Source organism: Anser brachyrhynchus (genome assembly GCF_964034855.1).
Source record: "Anser brachyrhynchus genome assembly, chromosome: 1".
In the NCBI taxonomy this organism is placed as follows: domain Eukaryota; kingdom Metazoa; phylum Chordata; class Aves; order Anseriformes; family Anatidae; genus Anser; species Anser brachyrhynchus.
The window spans coordinates 15237254-15254948 of record NC_137694.1 but is presented as its reverse complement, the minus strand read 5'-3'; the positions used below and the strand labels follow the sequence as shown (position 1 = coordinate 15254948).

Genomic DNA, 17695 nt, shown 5'->3' with positions numbered 1-17695 from the left:
ACTGAGGCTCTTACAAATAGCACTTCCCAAACTGCATTGCTGGCCATTATTTCCCCTGAACTGAGTGGGTAAATAATAGTGGAAACTAGGGATAACCACTTACAGGTGACCGGGGCAGCACTCATCCTTGTATTCTTTGGCTCATGCCAGCGAGCTGTTGAAAAAATAAAGGGCAAATGTAAGGCAGATCTCATCTCCATCACCACTGTCCTGATGCTGAAATTCTCCCCGAACAGCTATCCCCCTTCTCCCAAGCACAGGCATGCAGAACCCGCTGCAGCTCCCAGCAGCGCACGCAGCCAGGCACAGCTCGTCTTGCGTTCCCAGCATGGCTGCAGCTGGGCCAGCATTTGTATGGCCACAACCAAACACAGACCCATGCACTGCACGTTACCGTCACGGTGCCCAGACACAAACAGCAGCAAATAACTTTGCTTAGATAAGAGTATAATGCATCTTTTTTTAAGTTCTTTTTCCACGGCCTGCGAACTGTTTTTCTCCTCCATGGGAACGATTCAGAACATCCCCAGAGTACCCCAGGATTACAGCCCAGAGCACACAGCTCAGTTGCCTAATTCGGTGTGGAGATTTTTGTGTCCTGAAGGTAGATTTATGCACAATGATACCAAACATTGTCACTTGAGGCCCTTTATAGATCCAGTCTTTGTTCTCAAGCTACCCCTTACCCTGAGTCAGTACCTGAGCCTTGATTATGGAGCCTCTGAAACTCATTTCTCTAGAGAATGAGAGGTCAAAGAGAGCCCACAGTGTGAACAGACCTTACGGACAGGTTAATAGGATACACCTTGTCTGTCCCAAACCAACAGACTCATGCAAAAGAGGTGAGATGGGCCCAAAGGAAGCTTCAGATACCAGTTTACTTCAGCACTTTCTATGCGGACTATTCGGTAGCAGCCGAACAACACCTTCCAGCAGAGGGCTGTTCAAAGCACAAAAATCTCTACCACCATTTGCTTTCTTTTTATGCTGCAGTACCAGTAAAAGCATTCTGTGAGATGACTGAAAACTTTAAATCCCATGTTTTATGGCTGCATTGCCTTGGGATCACATTTGGAAATTTCTAGTGATGACCAGAAATGGATTTTTCAGTACCGCTCCATTTTGCTCAACAGTTTGGGCAGCATTTGAAAAGTTGCATCTGCTGGAAGTAAACTTCGGCATCACAGTCACTTTCACTCCCATTTCGCTCTGCTCCTGGCTAGCAAAGCTTGAGAATGTTGTCCTGACTTCCTTCTGTAACTATCTGTGAGATTCCTGCGTGGGGCCAACTTTCCATGACTCTTGATAACAACACCCTCCAACCAGCCACGGGCCGATTAGTCATCAGGCAATGAAATAGCTCTTGGCACCACATCATGGTCTGCCACCAGAGGGCTTTTCAAAAAATAACCTACGGTGCTCCCAGTTTGGAGTCGATACCAAAATTACAATTGATAACAATACCGCTGCCTGAAATACTGCTAAACCCAATTGAAACCAATGTATGTGGTCATACAGCAAAGATCCCGTCCCTCCAGACCCATCCAAAAAGTCAACACACACTTCATGTTGTCTATTTACAACTACCTACTTGGGCTGAGATTCAGATATTAACCAGGGAAATACACAGAATGAAGGCGGACCAAGAGGTACAGCTGGCAGTCTGGAGCCTTGCTCCGGCACAAATCGTTGAAGAGTCAAATGACTCCACTTTGGGGACGTGACAGAAACTGTGTCTGGTGAAGTGCTACTTGTCCTGCCTCGTGTCCGCCCCCAGCCTCCACTGCCTTTGAAGAAATGTTTACAGTCTGCAAACACAAAAGGTCAGGACTCTGCATTGGAAAGGGAGAGACAAAAACTAAGAGATGAGTTTGCTTGACCGGTTACACGTCAGACTGGCAACCCACACTTGCGAAAACGTGCCCTATTCCCCCGGCTATGCTACCCAGGGCAGGCACTGAAAGCTCATCTCTTGAATCCAAGCAGGCATGCTAAAAAGCAGGTAAGAAGCCTGACTCAGACTTAGTGATCTCAGTAATCAAGTACCCACAAAGAAGAAAGGCTAGAGTTTTTGTTTCCACTTACTGGAATAAGTACGTTTTACATTATACACTCAACAGAAAAAAAAAAAATCAATTTCTGCAAATTACTTGTAACTTTCTAATATTTCTTCCTTGTTTTCTCAACAACTTTTTAGAAAATACGGACTTCTTCAAAAAGCTTCTGAAATTAAAGGATACTCAACTTTGTAAGCTTAATTAAAAGTAATGTTTATCCTATGTTCCAAGTACTCACATTGGGTTACTAGAAGTGACCATGAGGAATACTGCTGCTACTTTTTCTTTTTAAAATGATTTTGGAAGGAAAAAATAATTCATTCTATTAGTGGATTTAAAAAAAACATGTTTAAAACAAAGACAACTCAAAAACCAAAAACCAAACACGGGACAAATTTATTCACTCTTTATAATCTGGGTGTAAATAGCCCTGCATTTCCTCCATGAGGTTATGCTTGGGGTGGTCTGCTCCAGCCGGGAAGAGCTGGCTGCTGGGGCAGCAGCTACCCAAGGCCACCTCCAGCCCCTTCCAACCCCACAGCAGCACATCCCTTTGGGGCAGCTGCTGGCTCGGCAAGAGTTCTGTTCATTGGGGAATGCGCCCTCCGCAACACTATGGTTTTTAACAACCTTACCGGCACTTTCCTATGATAGGATCTGGAAAATGGCAAGCTGGCCTAGATGTAATCTTATGTAAAGACAGTGATAAAATATACTGAAGCAGTTTTGATACGGCTTTTATAGGCAACCTTCGTAGTCTAAACATGTGGCTTTGGGGGGTATTTTTTAATACTTGAGTTTTTTTAAGAAGTCCTAAGTTTTCAGCTTGCCCACTTGGAAGTTGTTTTGGGGAGAGAAAAAAAAATAAAACCAGACTTTAAGAAAGGTAAAGAATGAAATAGCTCTTTATGTGAAGAAGTCTGGTATCTTTACGTCATACAGGTTTCATCTGTTTGCAACAGTTTTGCTGATTATTCAGGTATTCCTATACATTTCCAGAAAAATGATGAGCAGAAAAAGTGATGCATGAGGAAAAAAAAAAATAAAGTTAATTCTAGCATCAGCCAGGCCCTGGCCTCCTGATATTAGTTCTTTGAAGTACTGCAGTGAAGTGATGCTACACAAGCCCCTTGCAACTCTCCATGAATGTATCAAGGTCCCTGAAAGAAGGGGATGGCAAATATTCCACTTTACGGAGTTACAGCATGTGCTCGGGCACACAGCGCAAGCTACTCAGAGGCACACAGCAAGTCTGTGACACACATGGAGATTTAACCCAATTTGTCTCAAAGATTTTTAATTGCTGGCTCATTCTTCCTCCTCACAGGATGATTATCAAGTGATGAAATTAGAAGAGACCAAACCTTAGCCTTCAGTCCAAATTCCTTTGTCTTGTGGATTTCATCCAGACCCACAGAATATTTAAATAAAATTCTGTTGCACATTTTTGAAACATCTCTTAAGACCAGCAGAATATGGGAAAAGTTGCCCTCAGCTACTATATTGTGTCATATAAACACATTTTTAAATGAATGTATAACTAACTTGACAGACCATAAGAGCTTCATCAAGCTGGCCTGTAAAAATAGACATATATGCATTTTCTAAAGCATGCAGTTTCATAGGCCCTGCAGGTGTTCCTGTATTACAAAGTTAAAATGCCTAGCAGTATTATACAGGAAAGGCACCTAATTTTACAGACATGCCAATAATTCTGATTAACACGTCTCTTCCATTTGTTTCACAGTTACAGAGCCAAATTATCATTTTGATATTAAGACAAGAGGTTACTTGGACGTATCATAAAATATGTAGTTGACCACTAGAAAACAGCATGGCATATATATTATTTTAAAAATCAAAACTACTGATCACCAAAACCAGTATTTTTGAACTGGAAACTATGATTAAACATGTTTCCTTTCAGTAAATTCATAAAAAGCGACAGCTTTATCTCCACCAGTGAGTTTCATCTCACAGCCTCACTGGAATTTGCATGACTTTTTACAGACTACAAAACTTCAACCTTCTTTCCACTCCCTGAAGCGCAATCAGTTGTATGCATTCAATTCCTCACTGCATAAACACAGAAACCGATGTCAAACATAAACTACACTCAGAGAAGAAGAATCTATAATACGCAACTTGTGTAAGAAAACCTAGGTTAGTTTTAAACAGAAAATCTTTATTACCTCAAACGTAATCCATAACAAACACTGAGACTAAAGCTAAATTCACCCCTTCATCCAAAAAAAAAAAAAAAAAAAGGGTAATTCTACGGCTCTATAAACTATTTTGTGCTGGAACGCAGAACACAAGTTAAACAATGTCAGTTCCTAGCCAGAAGTAAATATAAAGTAGAGTTTCCGGAATGAATGCGTAAATCTTCTTGGCTCTGCCTTTACATTTTCAAAACAGTGCTTGTGTTTATATTCTGACCTTTGTATCTCTTCCAATTTAAAGCAAAACAAAACAAAATCACAAAGAAATACTTTTACTCAGCAATAACCAGACTCATCTTACCTTCCCAGTGCAGGTTACAGTAATATGTAAGCGCTCTGAAGTGTAACAGCAATTGTGTTTCTATTCTGGATATTTAGGAAGAAAGACTGCCTTTTTGCTAAAACTGGCATGTCAAGTTTAAATTAGTTTCAGCACAAACCATTGAAACACTGGGAACAAGCAAATGTCATTTCATTTTGCAAATGACAGACCAACTGATAAATAGGAACAACAAATAAGGGCTACTGCATAATCTGCTGCCATTAATCAGGGTTAGTAATAACTACCTCATTTTGAGAAAACTGCTTCCTGCTTCATTTCTTTAGCTTTTTTTTTTTTTTTAGTTCAAGGAAAAGTTTGTACGGTGATATCATCCATCTGCTTGTTCCCGTTATCTTCTGAACTAGCTGAACAATTTCAATTGAATTTTACAACGAGGAAAGACCCAAAGAAAAGAAGTTCTTACAAATTGGTAAATATTAACAGCTGACACCAAACCACTATTCACCACGAAGGAAAAGTCCCAAATTCAGTACCGCTCTGCCTCGTTTGGCCTGCCAGCCAGCTCAGCAGTACAAGGCAACTCCAAACGGCGGGACTGGACGGCTCTGCATCAGGCACTAAGGTGCTGTCCCTGCCTGCACGCTGTAATTTACCTTTAGTAATGTGCTTCCTGAATAAACCTAAACATTGCAAGTGTATGATGCACGCTCCATGTAATACGCCAGCTGGCTCTTTCGAGCCATGAAACACTTTCCTAGTTTCCCCCGCACAACTGAACTGAACATATCCCAGCACCATACTGGCCGGTACAGCTTTACACAGTGACTGATTTAAAGAAACAAGAGTTACATGCCACTTCAGATGTTCAGTGCTGTGTAGTCAGATTCTTTAGTCCTTCCCAAGCAACTGTGCATCACCTTCAGCAAACGAAACATCAAAGTTTCAAAAAAAATCCCGTTTAAGAGGAGTTTGCAATTAACGCTGAAGTCAAGACATGGGATTGTAATCTACCAATTTCTAGCACAGCCACACATGATAATTCCCTCCTCAGAAGTAAAACGCATCTCAGAAGGCACAGGGGAACCCAGGCCTCACTTACTCCTGGGTCGTCTTCCCCTGTCTGGTGTCACCTGTAACGACAGCGAGTGTCGTGTGAGAAGTGTAAAGCTCACCCTGCCTCCTTTGGGCTGAGAAGTGTGATCGTGCACATTTTTGTGATTTATCCTCCATAGCTGCCAAGGAAAACTGCAAATCAGCCTTTACCTCAAAGCAAGGAAATCTGATGTTAGCCACTGTCTGAGTTTCGGTTTAAAAAGCCGGTCAAGCAATCTTCTTCATTTCCCATGTTACAAAAAGCAAAAGAAGGAAAACACAATACTTGACACACTCGTAACAGCAACAAAATGTGACAAGCAGAAGTGTTACTGTATTTTAGTCTGTTACTGCATTTCCCTGTCTCTTCCTACAGTTTGTTTCTTTTCCCCTCTCTGCCCATCTAGTGCTCGAGAAGGTTCCTTAAACAAAAAATGAAGCTGAGATGGAGGAAGTAGGTTGCAACCCACTGCTTTATTCTTACGCTCTGTATAACTTCCCTAGAAAAACCCTTTCTGTGGTGGAAATGGATCAATGGCATCCAATTTTGGCATTAATATGGAAGTTGGCCTTTCTAGTTGTATTTACAGAAGTTCACGTTACGGAACTTCCCTCTAGAGGCTGTCACACAGTACCAAAACTCCCCTAATACGCAGTCAGAGAAGACAAACTACTACTAGCTGTATGGATGGAAAACAGCCCTCTGTCTCAAAAGCTCAAACTGTTCTGATTGAGACTTCCCCAGGTCCCAGGACTTCCCAGTCACTGTAAGCACCATAAAGTCTACAAATGTGCAGAACGCAATGACTTGAACAACAGAGTTAGAGAAAGCCTGATAATTGCTTTCCTTTGATTTTTAATTTTTTGAGACTGTAACTTGAAATAATGACAGACAGGCCACGTGCATATGACAATGCATAGACAAACAGCGAACTGGGGCCCACTTAAAAGAGCGGCTCCATTTTGTAAGTGTTCTAAGAAAGCAAAACCAGAAGAGAAAAGTACTTCTTTTTGGAAGGTGGATAATGGAAATGAATGTCTACTCACACCTCACCTGCCAGCAGCAGCTACATTCCAGTAGAAGGACAAAACTGACAGGTTAGCAAGGGAGACGTGCAGATAAATACTGCAGATTTTCCCCCAAGAATTAAAGCTTGTAGTATCTGAGAATAAATAACCATCTATCTACTTTCCGAACAGTTTTTTATGCATACGTTAGCCATTAAATAATATTTCCTGTAGGTTGAAGCAACAACAGGAAGGAAGAAAGACTTATCTCTATATTTAAATTCCCTCCCAAATGCTTAAATAATGTAGTGGTGAAGGCTAGATCGGTGTTTCTTATGTTTTGAGTACCTATTAAAAACCAATAGAGACAGACAGATCATCAGCTAAATGACAGCTTTTAGAGAAAGATGCCTGAGCATTACTCAAAGGTATTGAACGAAATGGCTGAAAAGAGAAAACACTACGCATTAAGAAGAGAGAAGAAAAAAAGAAGAAAGGAAAAAAAAAAAAGAATACGACAATTTTATCTCTAGTACTAGAGACGCATGAAGAAGCAGGTCTGTAACGGTATCTGGATTCTAATTCCTCGATTTCAATAGAAATGAGGCAGAACAGGGAAATAAAACAAAATAAAAATCTGTCCCTCTAATTATAGGAGTCTATTATTGAAAACCTACATTTTTAAATACCTATTCATGACCAAAAAATGGTTTTACTAGAACAGTAGAAAACATGTTCAAAGCCTTAAGAAAATTAATATATGTCTATAGTACACTTTTTTTTTTTTTGACTGTAAATGTGATGAGTTTCACAAAAATTGTTTTGGAAGAGAACAAGAAATATCTGTACAATCCCAGCTCTGAATTAGACAATGTTTTGGTCCTTGTAGTTCTTCACTGTTGTTAATCTAGGAATGCTGTTTTAATGGGCTCACTAGATTCTAGACATTCATTTGCAGAACCTTACAAGGCAAAAATTTCTTGACCGACACCTATTTCAAGGAGTTGTGACATAGGTCAACAATTTCTACCAAAGGCGATTACTGGCACAACCACTGGAGTTCCTTAAGCTTCAATGGAAAGAAGTGTTACAGCTGCACTGAGAGGATCTAAAAGGGAACAGGGTCAGTGGTTCAAGTAATGGGAACCAGAAGGACAAGATGACTGCATTGACAACATAGACTGATTTGTGCGGTTATCAAAAAGAGGCCACCACGATGCTCTCATGGACAGCTTGAGTTCCAGATAATCCATACGCTGCAACAGTTACAAATGCCTGGTAACTCGCTGCAATTGATTTTATGTTTTGCACTAGCATTACAAATCCATCATTAAAATCAGAATGGGAAAAAAAAACCACTACGCTTTGCAGCCTGCGCTGTCAGGCTCGCAGGTCTGAGTGTTTACACTGGCTTCCAGCTTGTAGCCATCCTGATAGTGAAGATTCTGTACATCTTTTATTTATAGCCTATACTGAGGCTTTGCAAGGAATGTTTTGTCTCCAGTGTTAGGCATGGATTTCTTTTCTTCCTGTCTGGTATGTATTACAGCAGACATGTCATGTTAAAAATTATACTATGAAAAGACTACCAATATTTATAAAAACACGTTTTACAGCTGAATCACAGGGATTCAGAAAGGGTCGATGCCGTTAAAAAGATCTCTATAAAAGCACGATGGTCTCTGGAACAACTCTGAGCAGGAAAGATCATGTTACTTAATTTCCTTTCAGAATCTATTTTATGCAGCAATTTTCTAGTCCCTCCATTAAAAAAAATGTCTTCATAATATTTACTAATTGACCCTTTTAGCCCATCTTTGAAAAAAAAACATTTTAGTCGAATAAGGGGAACAGTATGGGTAAGAAAGCTGTTCTCATTATTAGCTTTCACCTTCTCAAGCTCTCAGCTTCAAATTCTTGCTCTGATTTTTTTTTTTAATATTAATATCATTAAGCAGAGACATTTAAGAGGCAAACAAAAGTGAAAACACTTTATGTTGTTAAAGGGTGTTTTTACCACACTACCTTCCACCATCCAGAGCGTTACAATAAGGCAAGGCTGGCTAAATTTAAATTTGGAGCTTTGTATAGTTTCATTCATTATCATTTCCTCATTTTACCTGTGGTCTGTAAATCACTTTTCCGAGCAGCGATGCTAATAGGATGCCTCTTATGGGAAGGATGGGAAACTCTCACATGGCTGTTGTTCAGTGCACTCCATTGTGCCCTCAACCTGCATTTTACCTCCCATACACTTCAGACACCTTTGCCTGGCTACATCCCCTTTCATTTCAGATCTCACACTTCCTTGTGTGACATGGTATCATTTAAAATGCTGAACTGGACATCTGATTAACAGCAGACATTTCATCAACATCATATCTTTGATGTAGCTCAAAAACTGCACTTCTAGCCTACTTGCTATATCAATCTATATCTGGATTAATATATTACACTCCCCAGTGACTGCAAATAGAAATTCTGTCTGAATACGTCTTCTATGTTTACCATAAAATGCACAAAAAACTTGGAATAGAGCTCTTAGATTTTTTTTTTTTTAGTAAAAAATAGAATTGACAAGTATGAAGCCTTTCTTCAAAGAGAAATGTAATTGACACCAGTCAATTAGCAAAGCAGAAAAAAAAGAGAAAACAAAGGATAGTCGAGGACAAACAATTTAGCTTAACAACACCTCATTTAGTACTATGACTGAAAATTGATCCATAGAACAAAAATGTACTCTATATAGAAAAATATTAAATAAAACACAAAATTTGTAATTACTTGTCATGACTGAAATTCACAATAAAAACTTCCTGTTTGGTTCCACCAAGTAAATAGTTCTTTTCCAGCAAGTAAAAGGGTTTACTGAAGGGGTTCCCTGAAAGGAAAGGGGCTGTCAGTATAAAACCTCTGCATAAAACTGTCTAGAATCATCTGTTCCATCACCAAATAAAGAAAAAATAAACATATATATATCCCTTAGACTTATCGTAAGACTGTTATCAAGCAATACCCAAACGCATGTTTATGGTAGTAATACCTACTTGTAGGTGTGCATACTCCTTTTAACACATTTACCTGGCACACAGTAACTCACACATACACTGGTTTTATGCACCCATATCCATATAGCAACCTAAAATATAAAAATCCATGTGATAAATGTATTTTTATATTAAATAATACCTCTATGGTAAAAAGCAAACAAACAAAAATCCTCTTTTTCTTCTACTTCATGTATGTCAAGACCTATTCTAGCAGCAGAGCCTTCTCCCTCCTCCTTTCACCTTCCTAAAATCATTCACCTTTTTGAAGTACCAAATTTCCCCATAAGTACACTCACTCAAAGCTCAAATGAAGAGCTCAAACCTGAAGAAAGAATAGTTCTACTAGGGCATGACTTTAAGGCGTTCTCATTATCAATGTAGTTGGTGAAATAACCACTGCGATTTTGATTAAGCACTAATGAAAGGGACGTTTCAAAAAGGTTTTGTATTACATGTATAATTCAATATATAATTTTTAATTAAAATCATTTTCACTTTCTTGATGATGGCCATTAACTATTATTTTTTTTTAAAACAGAAAATGGTTGAGAACAATCTGAATTCCCCATGACAAACTCAAGCTGAAACTTTCTTTCAGCTGTTCCATGTTTGTTGAATTTGTTAAAATGTTAGAACGTAAGTGCACTGGGACAGGCTCCCCAGGGCAGTGGTCACAGCACTGAGCCTGCCAGAGTTCAAGAAGCATTTGGACAATGCTCTCAGACACATGCTCTGATTTTGGGGTGTTCCTGTGTGGAGCCGGGAGTTGGACTTGATGATCCTTGTGGGTCCCTTCCAGCTCAGGATATTCCATGTTTCTATAAGCGTTACAAGTCTCCAGATGCGGTAGTAAGAGGACAGATGAAGATGCCAAAATATTTTAAAGATCTTTCACAGTCAAATGAGCAAGTTTACATTCATCAACTAAAATTAATGTTCAGTGTCTTTTAAGTTTGCATTTTTGCTTTTCAAAAATATATTTACAAGGAAACCAGAATTTCAATAGGAAAATCAGGACATGAGTTTAGGGTGTATACATGAGGAGAGAAGGGTTACATCTAGGTAAAGGAAATAAGAGCAGAGCATTAAATTCTCTTTCTCCGTGAGTGCTCTCTTTTCTTCCATCTTCTTCCCCTTACTTCACTTCTGTGCCTTCTCCTTCTTCTTGTCTTCAACTTTACATTTTCCTTACCACACACAGACTCCTTTTTTGCCTCTGCGCTTTGCCTTCTATCTTGCCTTCTTGTTTCTCTCATCAGTGTCCTGACAAATGAAATCTCCCAACCTAGAGGTCATCTTTGACACTGGAAGAACAGAAACGGGGAAGCTGCCAGTATTGTACCTTGATTAATCTGTACCTTGTGACCTAAATGTGCAGTTTCCAAACCATATGCTCCAGATTTACAGGAGCAGCTAAGGCCAGTGAGTCTGCAGAGACTTCACTATTTAAGGTAGATTTCCCTCAAACCGAGGGAAACTGTTCTGGTGAACAGAATGCCATACTTTTGCGTAACAGACTGGGGATAAACCCTGAGATGCGCATGCATTAAACCAAGTTTAACTTATTGATAGATACACAAAGCACCAGTCTGTGCAGGTTATAAACACTAGGCTACTACATTGGTTTTTATTTTTCTTGTTCTTTTGTTTTTATAACTTCAACAAGAGTACATTCTAAAAATAGGTGCTTTCTTAATGCCCATGAACATGTTTATTCTGCTTACTTAAAGAAAAAACAAATTGTTTTTCCACTCATCCAAAAGCACAACCAGGAGTACACATGGGGAACAAAGCGTAAGGTTTCTCTGGGAAACTGAACCAAAGTCAGTGACTGACACAGAACTCCTGGAAGATTGAGTGAGCCAGTTTTCCTTTAGAACATACATGATGCGTGCAAGAAACTGAATGGTGGTACGCAAGTGTTAGTGCTGACACTATTTACACCTTATCATTCTTAATGCAATCATTTTAAACTCACGCCAACAGAATTTTATGTCTTCCCATACTTCCTGCATTAATACTGTTCTCTTTTTTTGAGCTGAGCAGTCAGCCAAAGGCGGTTTCAAGCTGTTTCCTTCAGAGAAAAAGAAGCTGGAAATACATTAAAATATTATTGCTATAGTTTTACTTCTTCTCTGTCTTTATGTCTTAATTTTTTTCCCCTGCTTTTCTTAAACGCACAGAGAAACTTTAATAAAATAATAGCCAATAGATGCACCTTCACTCATGCATGCTTTTGTTTTAAGCAGGGACACACAGGTGCACTTGAGTGGAGATTGCTATTATTTCAACTAAAGTCTTATTAAAAACATTTACTTTAAAAAAAGTTGTTATCGCAAAAGTATGATTTTCATCTGTAATTACATACATACGCACGTAGGAGGTGGAGCCATGCTCCTTACTATGAAGGCTGCTAAATGCTTCCCATTACAAGATCACATTTCCAGTTGCTTATAATTTTGTCAAACTAAGTTTTTGGACTGCAGTTCTCCCAGGCTGAACAAAACACCTGGGTCAGATTAAGAGAACGAGAAGAGAGAGGGAGGGGAAAAAAAGGACTAAACTGCCAACTTGCTCAGGCTTGCTTTGTGAAATAACTATTGGCAGAAAGAAGATATTTTAGTTTGCTCCCCTCAAAAATACTGGAGGGCATTATTTCAAAAAGCTCCATCATTCTTATGATTTACAGCAAGGAATCAAAGGTTTGTGTTTTTGTGACTCTGCACACTGGGTAAGAGCAGCCAGTGGCCATCCACTGACCACCATGGCCCCCTGAAACAGCAAGGCACCCACCCACACAGCTAAAATTTTCCTTTGCAGAAGCTCTCTGCATCCCAAACACTTGTTTTGAATGGTCTCTGACATGCGCTGTGTTCTGAACCATACCAGACACAATTTGGAAATGCCCAAGTAGGTATAACCTAAAATTATGCCGAGGAGTATGCCAACAGTGCCCGTGCTCACACACTTGCAACAGGGGCTCGCCTGCAACTGGAAACTTCTCTAATATGCATCCTCAGTAAGGCTGCTCCAGCCCGGGTCTGACTAGAAAGAAAGAAAGCATTACTTGCATGCCTATATTTCAGCTGAGAGAGTGCAGAAATGATTAAAACGTCATTCTTAGAGTTGGCTAAGCCAAGCTTAGACAGCAATGCTTTCAGCCACCACCCTTAATAACCCAGATTTCAATTTGAAAATACACATTTTTAAGAAATTTACTTGTCTTTCTACATGGCCTACTACACCCTATACATTTTTGTATTGCCTACTTGCTCTCATTGACCCCTTCCATTACTCTAATCTTCCTCATCATTGCATGAGGGGCCTGGAAGAAGGTTAGAAACTGTTCAGTGCTTTCTGGTTTTGTTTAATTTCGGGAAGAAAGCAGCAGGTTCACAGACCTGATGAAGCACCACAGATCATCACAAAGTTGTCATGGACACGTGCAAAGCTTTTTCCAATGCTCTGGCTTCTACAGTTTACCTATTATTTCAAAATGTATCACATACACAAAGTTCGTATACAATTCAGACTGAACAAAGAAACTAAAAGAAAAGACAAGCCTCTGATACCATAAGCTAGAATACGTATGCTTTACCTAACATCCAAATAAGATTTTGCTGCTTATTAGTGGGTAAAACTGAGATTTACTGTTGCATTTTAAGCTTGAGTTTCCAGGGAAGGAGCTCAAAGCCACCAACACACCAACAGAATGACACGGGGGAGGAGAGGGACAGCTGAAGTATTTTTGTCTTAAAATACATTACTATCTGGGGAAAAAGCAACATAGTAAAACAAAAGAAAAAGTAAACAAAGGCTACACAACACCAAATGGTACAGTCAACCTTGCAGATTTTGAATTTAAAGAACAACGTTTGTCCTAAAAACATCTAATAATTGATATCACGGCTAGACAAAGTAGGACTTTTGGATCTGAGCAAATATTTAAACACAGCTGCTACAAATAATGTGGGTTATTACCCATCAAAACAAGGTACACACTGACATGTAAGTGGCAGTGCAAAGAGAAAAGTATAGTGATTTGTAAATGAACAATTAACTTATTGAGTATTTTCAAATTTTGCATAGACATGGTACAACGCCTTTTAATATGCACTTTAAACTTTCAAAAATTCAGAAGAATTTGCTAAGAGGGGGCTCATTTTTACATGTGCAATGTAATTAAGTCCTATTCAATTTAAGTAATTGCTATTCATATTAATAGGAATTAGTTGTGTTCACTGACTAACCCTACTACACCAATGTAGGGCAATCTAATAGAGAAAAAATATATACCTGAAGACCTAAAAATCACTTCCAAATTAAGCAGTGTGTTCAGGAAGGGAAAATTTGAATGCCATGAACTTAAAGAATGTCATTTCAGAGGTCACATTAACTCCAGGTGCCAATGCCAATACAACAAAGTTCCCCACATCAAACAAGGTAGCTTTAATTGCATCAGATCAAATGATTTGGGGGACTGATATAACAGACACAGCACAGGACCTGAATGTAGTTCAATCTGTGGTTCATATAGGACTCTTAAACATGAGTACAGTATTTTTTTTTTTAAACAGCTTATGCCTCAGCTCGTCATTTCTAAAATGGAATAATGCTTAAGGACCTTCTGCAATGCAATTCAAGGACAAAATTAATACTGACAAAGCGTTCAACTGCAGTGCTTGCAGGTACTTAGAAACATACATTGCAAGGAAAAAAATAAATAAAGGAGTTGGACACAACAGCAATTCCAACAAGCTCTCAACAACATCCTGTTTGAATTGCCAAATTAAGGAACACTGTCAACTTGACATTTTGAACACACTGCCTTAGCAAAAAAGGTACTGCCACCAGGTCTGAGCTCCTTGCCAGAGTTTTTTATTTTACATTTAGTTATAAACTTTTCAAATTTGTTTTCCTCTGCTGTATGAAAGCAGTATACAACACAGAGGCAAACTGACTACACAGAAGCAGTTTGATTATTCACAAAAGCAAAAGAAAAAAATGCAAAGAAAGGAAAGAAACTTACATTCAAGAATTGCTACTTACAGAAACAGAAAATAAAAGTATAAAAGAAATATGCTTTTAAATTGGTATTCAAACCCTTAACAATGATTTAAATACAAGGCTTTATGCCTCCGGTTATTAACAAAAGGCTGAATGGATGCATTGTTATGTCACCTTAAAAGTATACATATTCAGGGCAGACATAAAATTGGAATTTAAAATACACACTACTGCACACGATTAGTAATCACTTGCTATAACTTACTCATTAATTCACCTTCCAGGTGGTTTCACAAATATTTTTGGTTTTGTTACTTCTAATTATTAACTATTCCAACTGCCATGGACTACAAGCCAAAATATAATTTAAAATTCTAAATATATTAGGCTTAAAAATGTGATATTTTTACGCATTTCAAGAAAACTCTTTGGTCAATTAGTTAAACCAAGTCATGTCCCTCAATGAAAATATTGACAATAATCAATATTTTGTTTGTGATCTTGAAAAAAATCACAGAAGAATGACTATTGAGAAAATCTTGATTGTGGGTATTAACTACGCTTCAAAAGCTTCTTAAAATGCCCTATAGACTTTTACGTATGTAATACGCATAGGCTAATAAATTCGAGCTCCTTTTCTGCACTTCCAGCTCTCCATTCACCAATGATGAAGAGTCTGTTTGTTTAGCATTACAAACCTCATGTTTGAAAACCATGCCTAGTGTTAATGAATGGAGGTATTAATTTTATTCTTCCACATTATCCCTGCTTCAGTTTTCAAATACAGCAAGTTTCCAGATTTTAGCAATCTCACAGATGATATAATCAGCATTAGAGTTCAATTACCATGTAAATCTGCAGAACCTGATTGACAGATTCAAATTCTCACTAAACACACATAGTATGGCTGCAAAGAACAGATGAAAAGAATGCCAACTACCTTACAGTGTAACATAAGGAAAACTTACCCAGTTCTTAAACATCTATGTTTTTTCCTGACAAAATGCACACAAGCCATAGTTTTAAAAACTGCACTGATACTCATCAAGAGAACAGCTGGCCTCTGTACTCTGCTAAGTAAATCTCCCTTCAGCACAACCTGGGAGGCTGAATGCTTCATGGTCTGATGAGGTATACTTCAATTTCAAGCTGCTCTCAAAAAAAAATGCTCAAAAGATGCTCTGACACTTCCTCTTCTCCACCTAGCCTCACTGACTGACCTTTCAGTCAGCCTTCCCGCAACACAAAGACCGAGCGCTACACACCCTTCAGAGACAGCTGCTTCTTGTCCCGCGAATCACACCGATTAGATAGATCGGCGTTGTCTCTAAATAAAGCCTGTCAGCCACACAAAGGCGACACGCTTTCAGCTGCGTGCAGATAGGTGTTACCCTGTTACCCTCACACGAAAGGGGAGATGCTGCAGACATTCGTTCTCTGCTGTCCCCACAGCTACGTTTGCTCCACAGGCCCTCCTGCCGCGCAGAAGATTTCAGCCTGACTTCTAAGAAGAAATTAGGGGTTTAAAATATGTGCTTCATAAAGCAGAGCACAGAAGTACGGCTACGTACGATGCTTAATCAAGCGTATAAATACAGCACCTCGCCCCTGAGAGGTGTACAAACACCAATGTGTTACCGGGCTAATTACAAAATGCAGACTAGCGCTGTCGTGCTCTTCCAGAAGGCAAACGTATAGATGGCCCCTAGGAGGATGCCGTTTATCAGGAGTACTCAGGCCTATGCGTAAGAAGCGAACAGCCCCAGAACCGGGAGCTGCACAGGGGCACCCCACCCAGCACACCTGAACAAAAGGGACAAGCCCGGGAGGTTAAAGTTTGGGGACAGCGCTGTCCCCAGCACCGCTGCTTGCTGCCACAGCGGGGTGCGAGGTGACCCCAACCACCCCCCAGCTACAGAGGGCAATATGTGCCTCACGCCCCCTGTTCCCTGGCCGCTGGGCAGCCGGCGATCTGCCCTCGTACCCCTCCATCCTCTTCCTCATCCTCCTCCCCCGTCGCTCGCCCCCCTCACACAAACGGGCGCTGCGGGGAGGGGACCGCGGCCCCGCCGCCCACCTGGGGACACCCCCTGGAGCCCGGGGAAGGGAGATTAAAGCGGAAAACGACCCCTACCCGGGAACTTCTCCTCTTCCTCGCCGCTCTCCGAGTCGGTCTGCATGGGCTCCTCCGCGAAGTTGACCCCGCGGGCGTCCGGGGGGGCCCGGCGCGGCGGCTGGCTGCCCCTGTCATGGCCGGGCGCGGGGGTACCCTTGCGGCCGCTCGCCTCCTTCTCCTTCTTCTCCTTCTTCGCCGCCGCCTCCTCCTCCTTGAGGCGCCCGAAGTACTGGAGGGCGAACTCCAGCAGGTCCCCGGGCTGGCTCCGCAGCACCTCCACCGTGAAGCCCTGCAGCAGCTCCGTCAGCCCCGCCGGGATGGAGATGCTCATGCCGGGGCCGGCCGGGGGGGAAGGGGAGAAAAAAAAAAAGAAAAAGGGGAAAAAAGGTGGGGGATCCTAGGCAGCAGCGGGAAGGGGGCGGGCGGCGGCGCAGGTGGGGGCGGACCCGCGGTGCCGCCCGCGGCTCGGTGCCAGGCGGCGGCCGCAGCCTCCGGCTCCGCTTCGCCCCACAGCCGGCACGGCGGCGGCGGCGGCCCCGTCCCCGTCCGTGACTGAAACCTCCCCGCCCCCGCCGCCTGCCGCCTGCCTTCCCCCCCGCTCCGTGCCGGGGGAACCTCGCACACATGTGACCCGGGAAACCATGACAACCTCCCGCCGGGGACTGCGGCCCGCCGAGCGCCCCCGCCCGTGCCGCCGCGGGATGAGGGAGGGCGGCCCGGCCCGTCACGGCACCGAGCCCCGGGCCCCGCAGGGGGCTGCTCCCCCCCGCCGCCGATCTCTCCTCGGCGACCCTGCCCCTCCTGTGTTCCTTCTCCCCTCCCTTTCCCTCCCCGAACCCCGGTTCCCGCAGGGATTTGGG

General features: G+C 41.4%; 1 protein-coding gene across 3 annotated transcripts in view; it reads right to left on the bottom strand.

Moving 5' to 3' along the window:
* PRKAR2B (protein kinase cAMP-dependent type II regulatory subunit beta) overlaps nt 1-17436 on the bottom strand; it is an 81483-nt gene extending 64047 nt beyond the window's left edge. Inside the window, exons 1-2 of one of the 3 annotated variants that reach the window (XM_080582367.1) lie at nt 16854-17436; nt 104-154 (exon numbers count right to left, since the gene is read on the bottom strand). In XM_080582367.1, the coding sequence (XP_080438493.1) occupies nt 104-154; nt 16854-17166 (364 nt within the window). In that variant the 5' untranslated portion in view covers nt 17167-17436. Of the gene's footprint in view, nt 1-103; nt 155-15687; nt 15926-16853 lie in introns of those variants that run through there. The other 2 variants (XM_080582368.1, XM_080582369.1) reach the window with 2 other exon arrangements.
* Nucleotides 17437-17695: the final 259 nt, after the last annotated feature.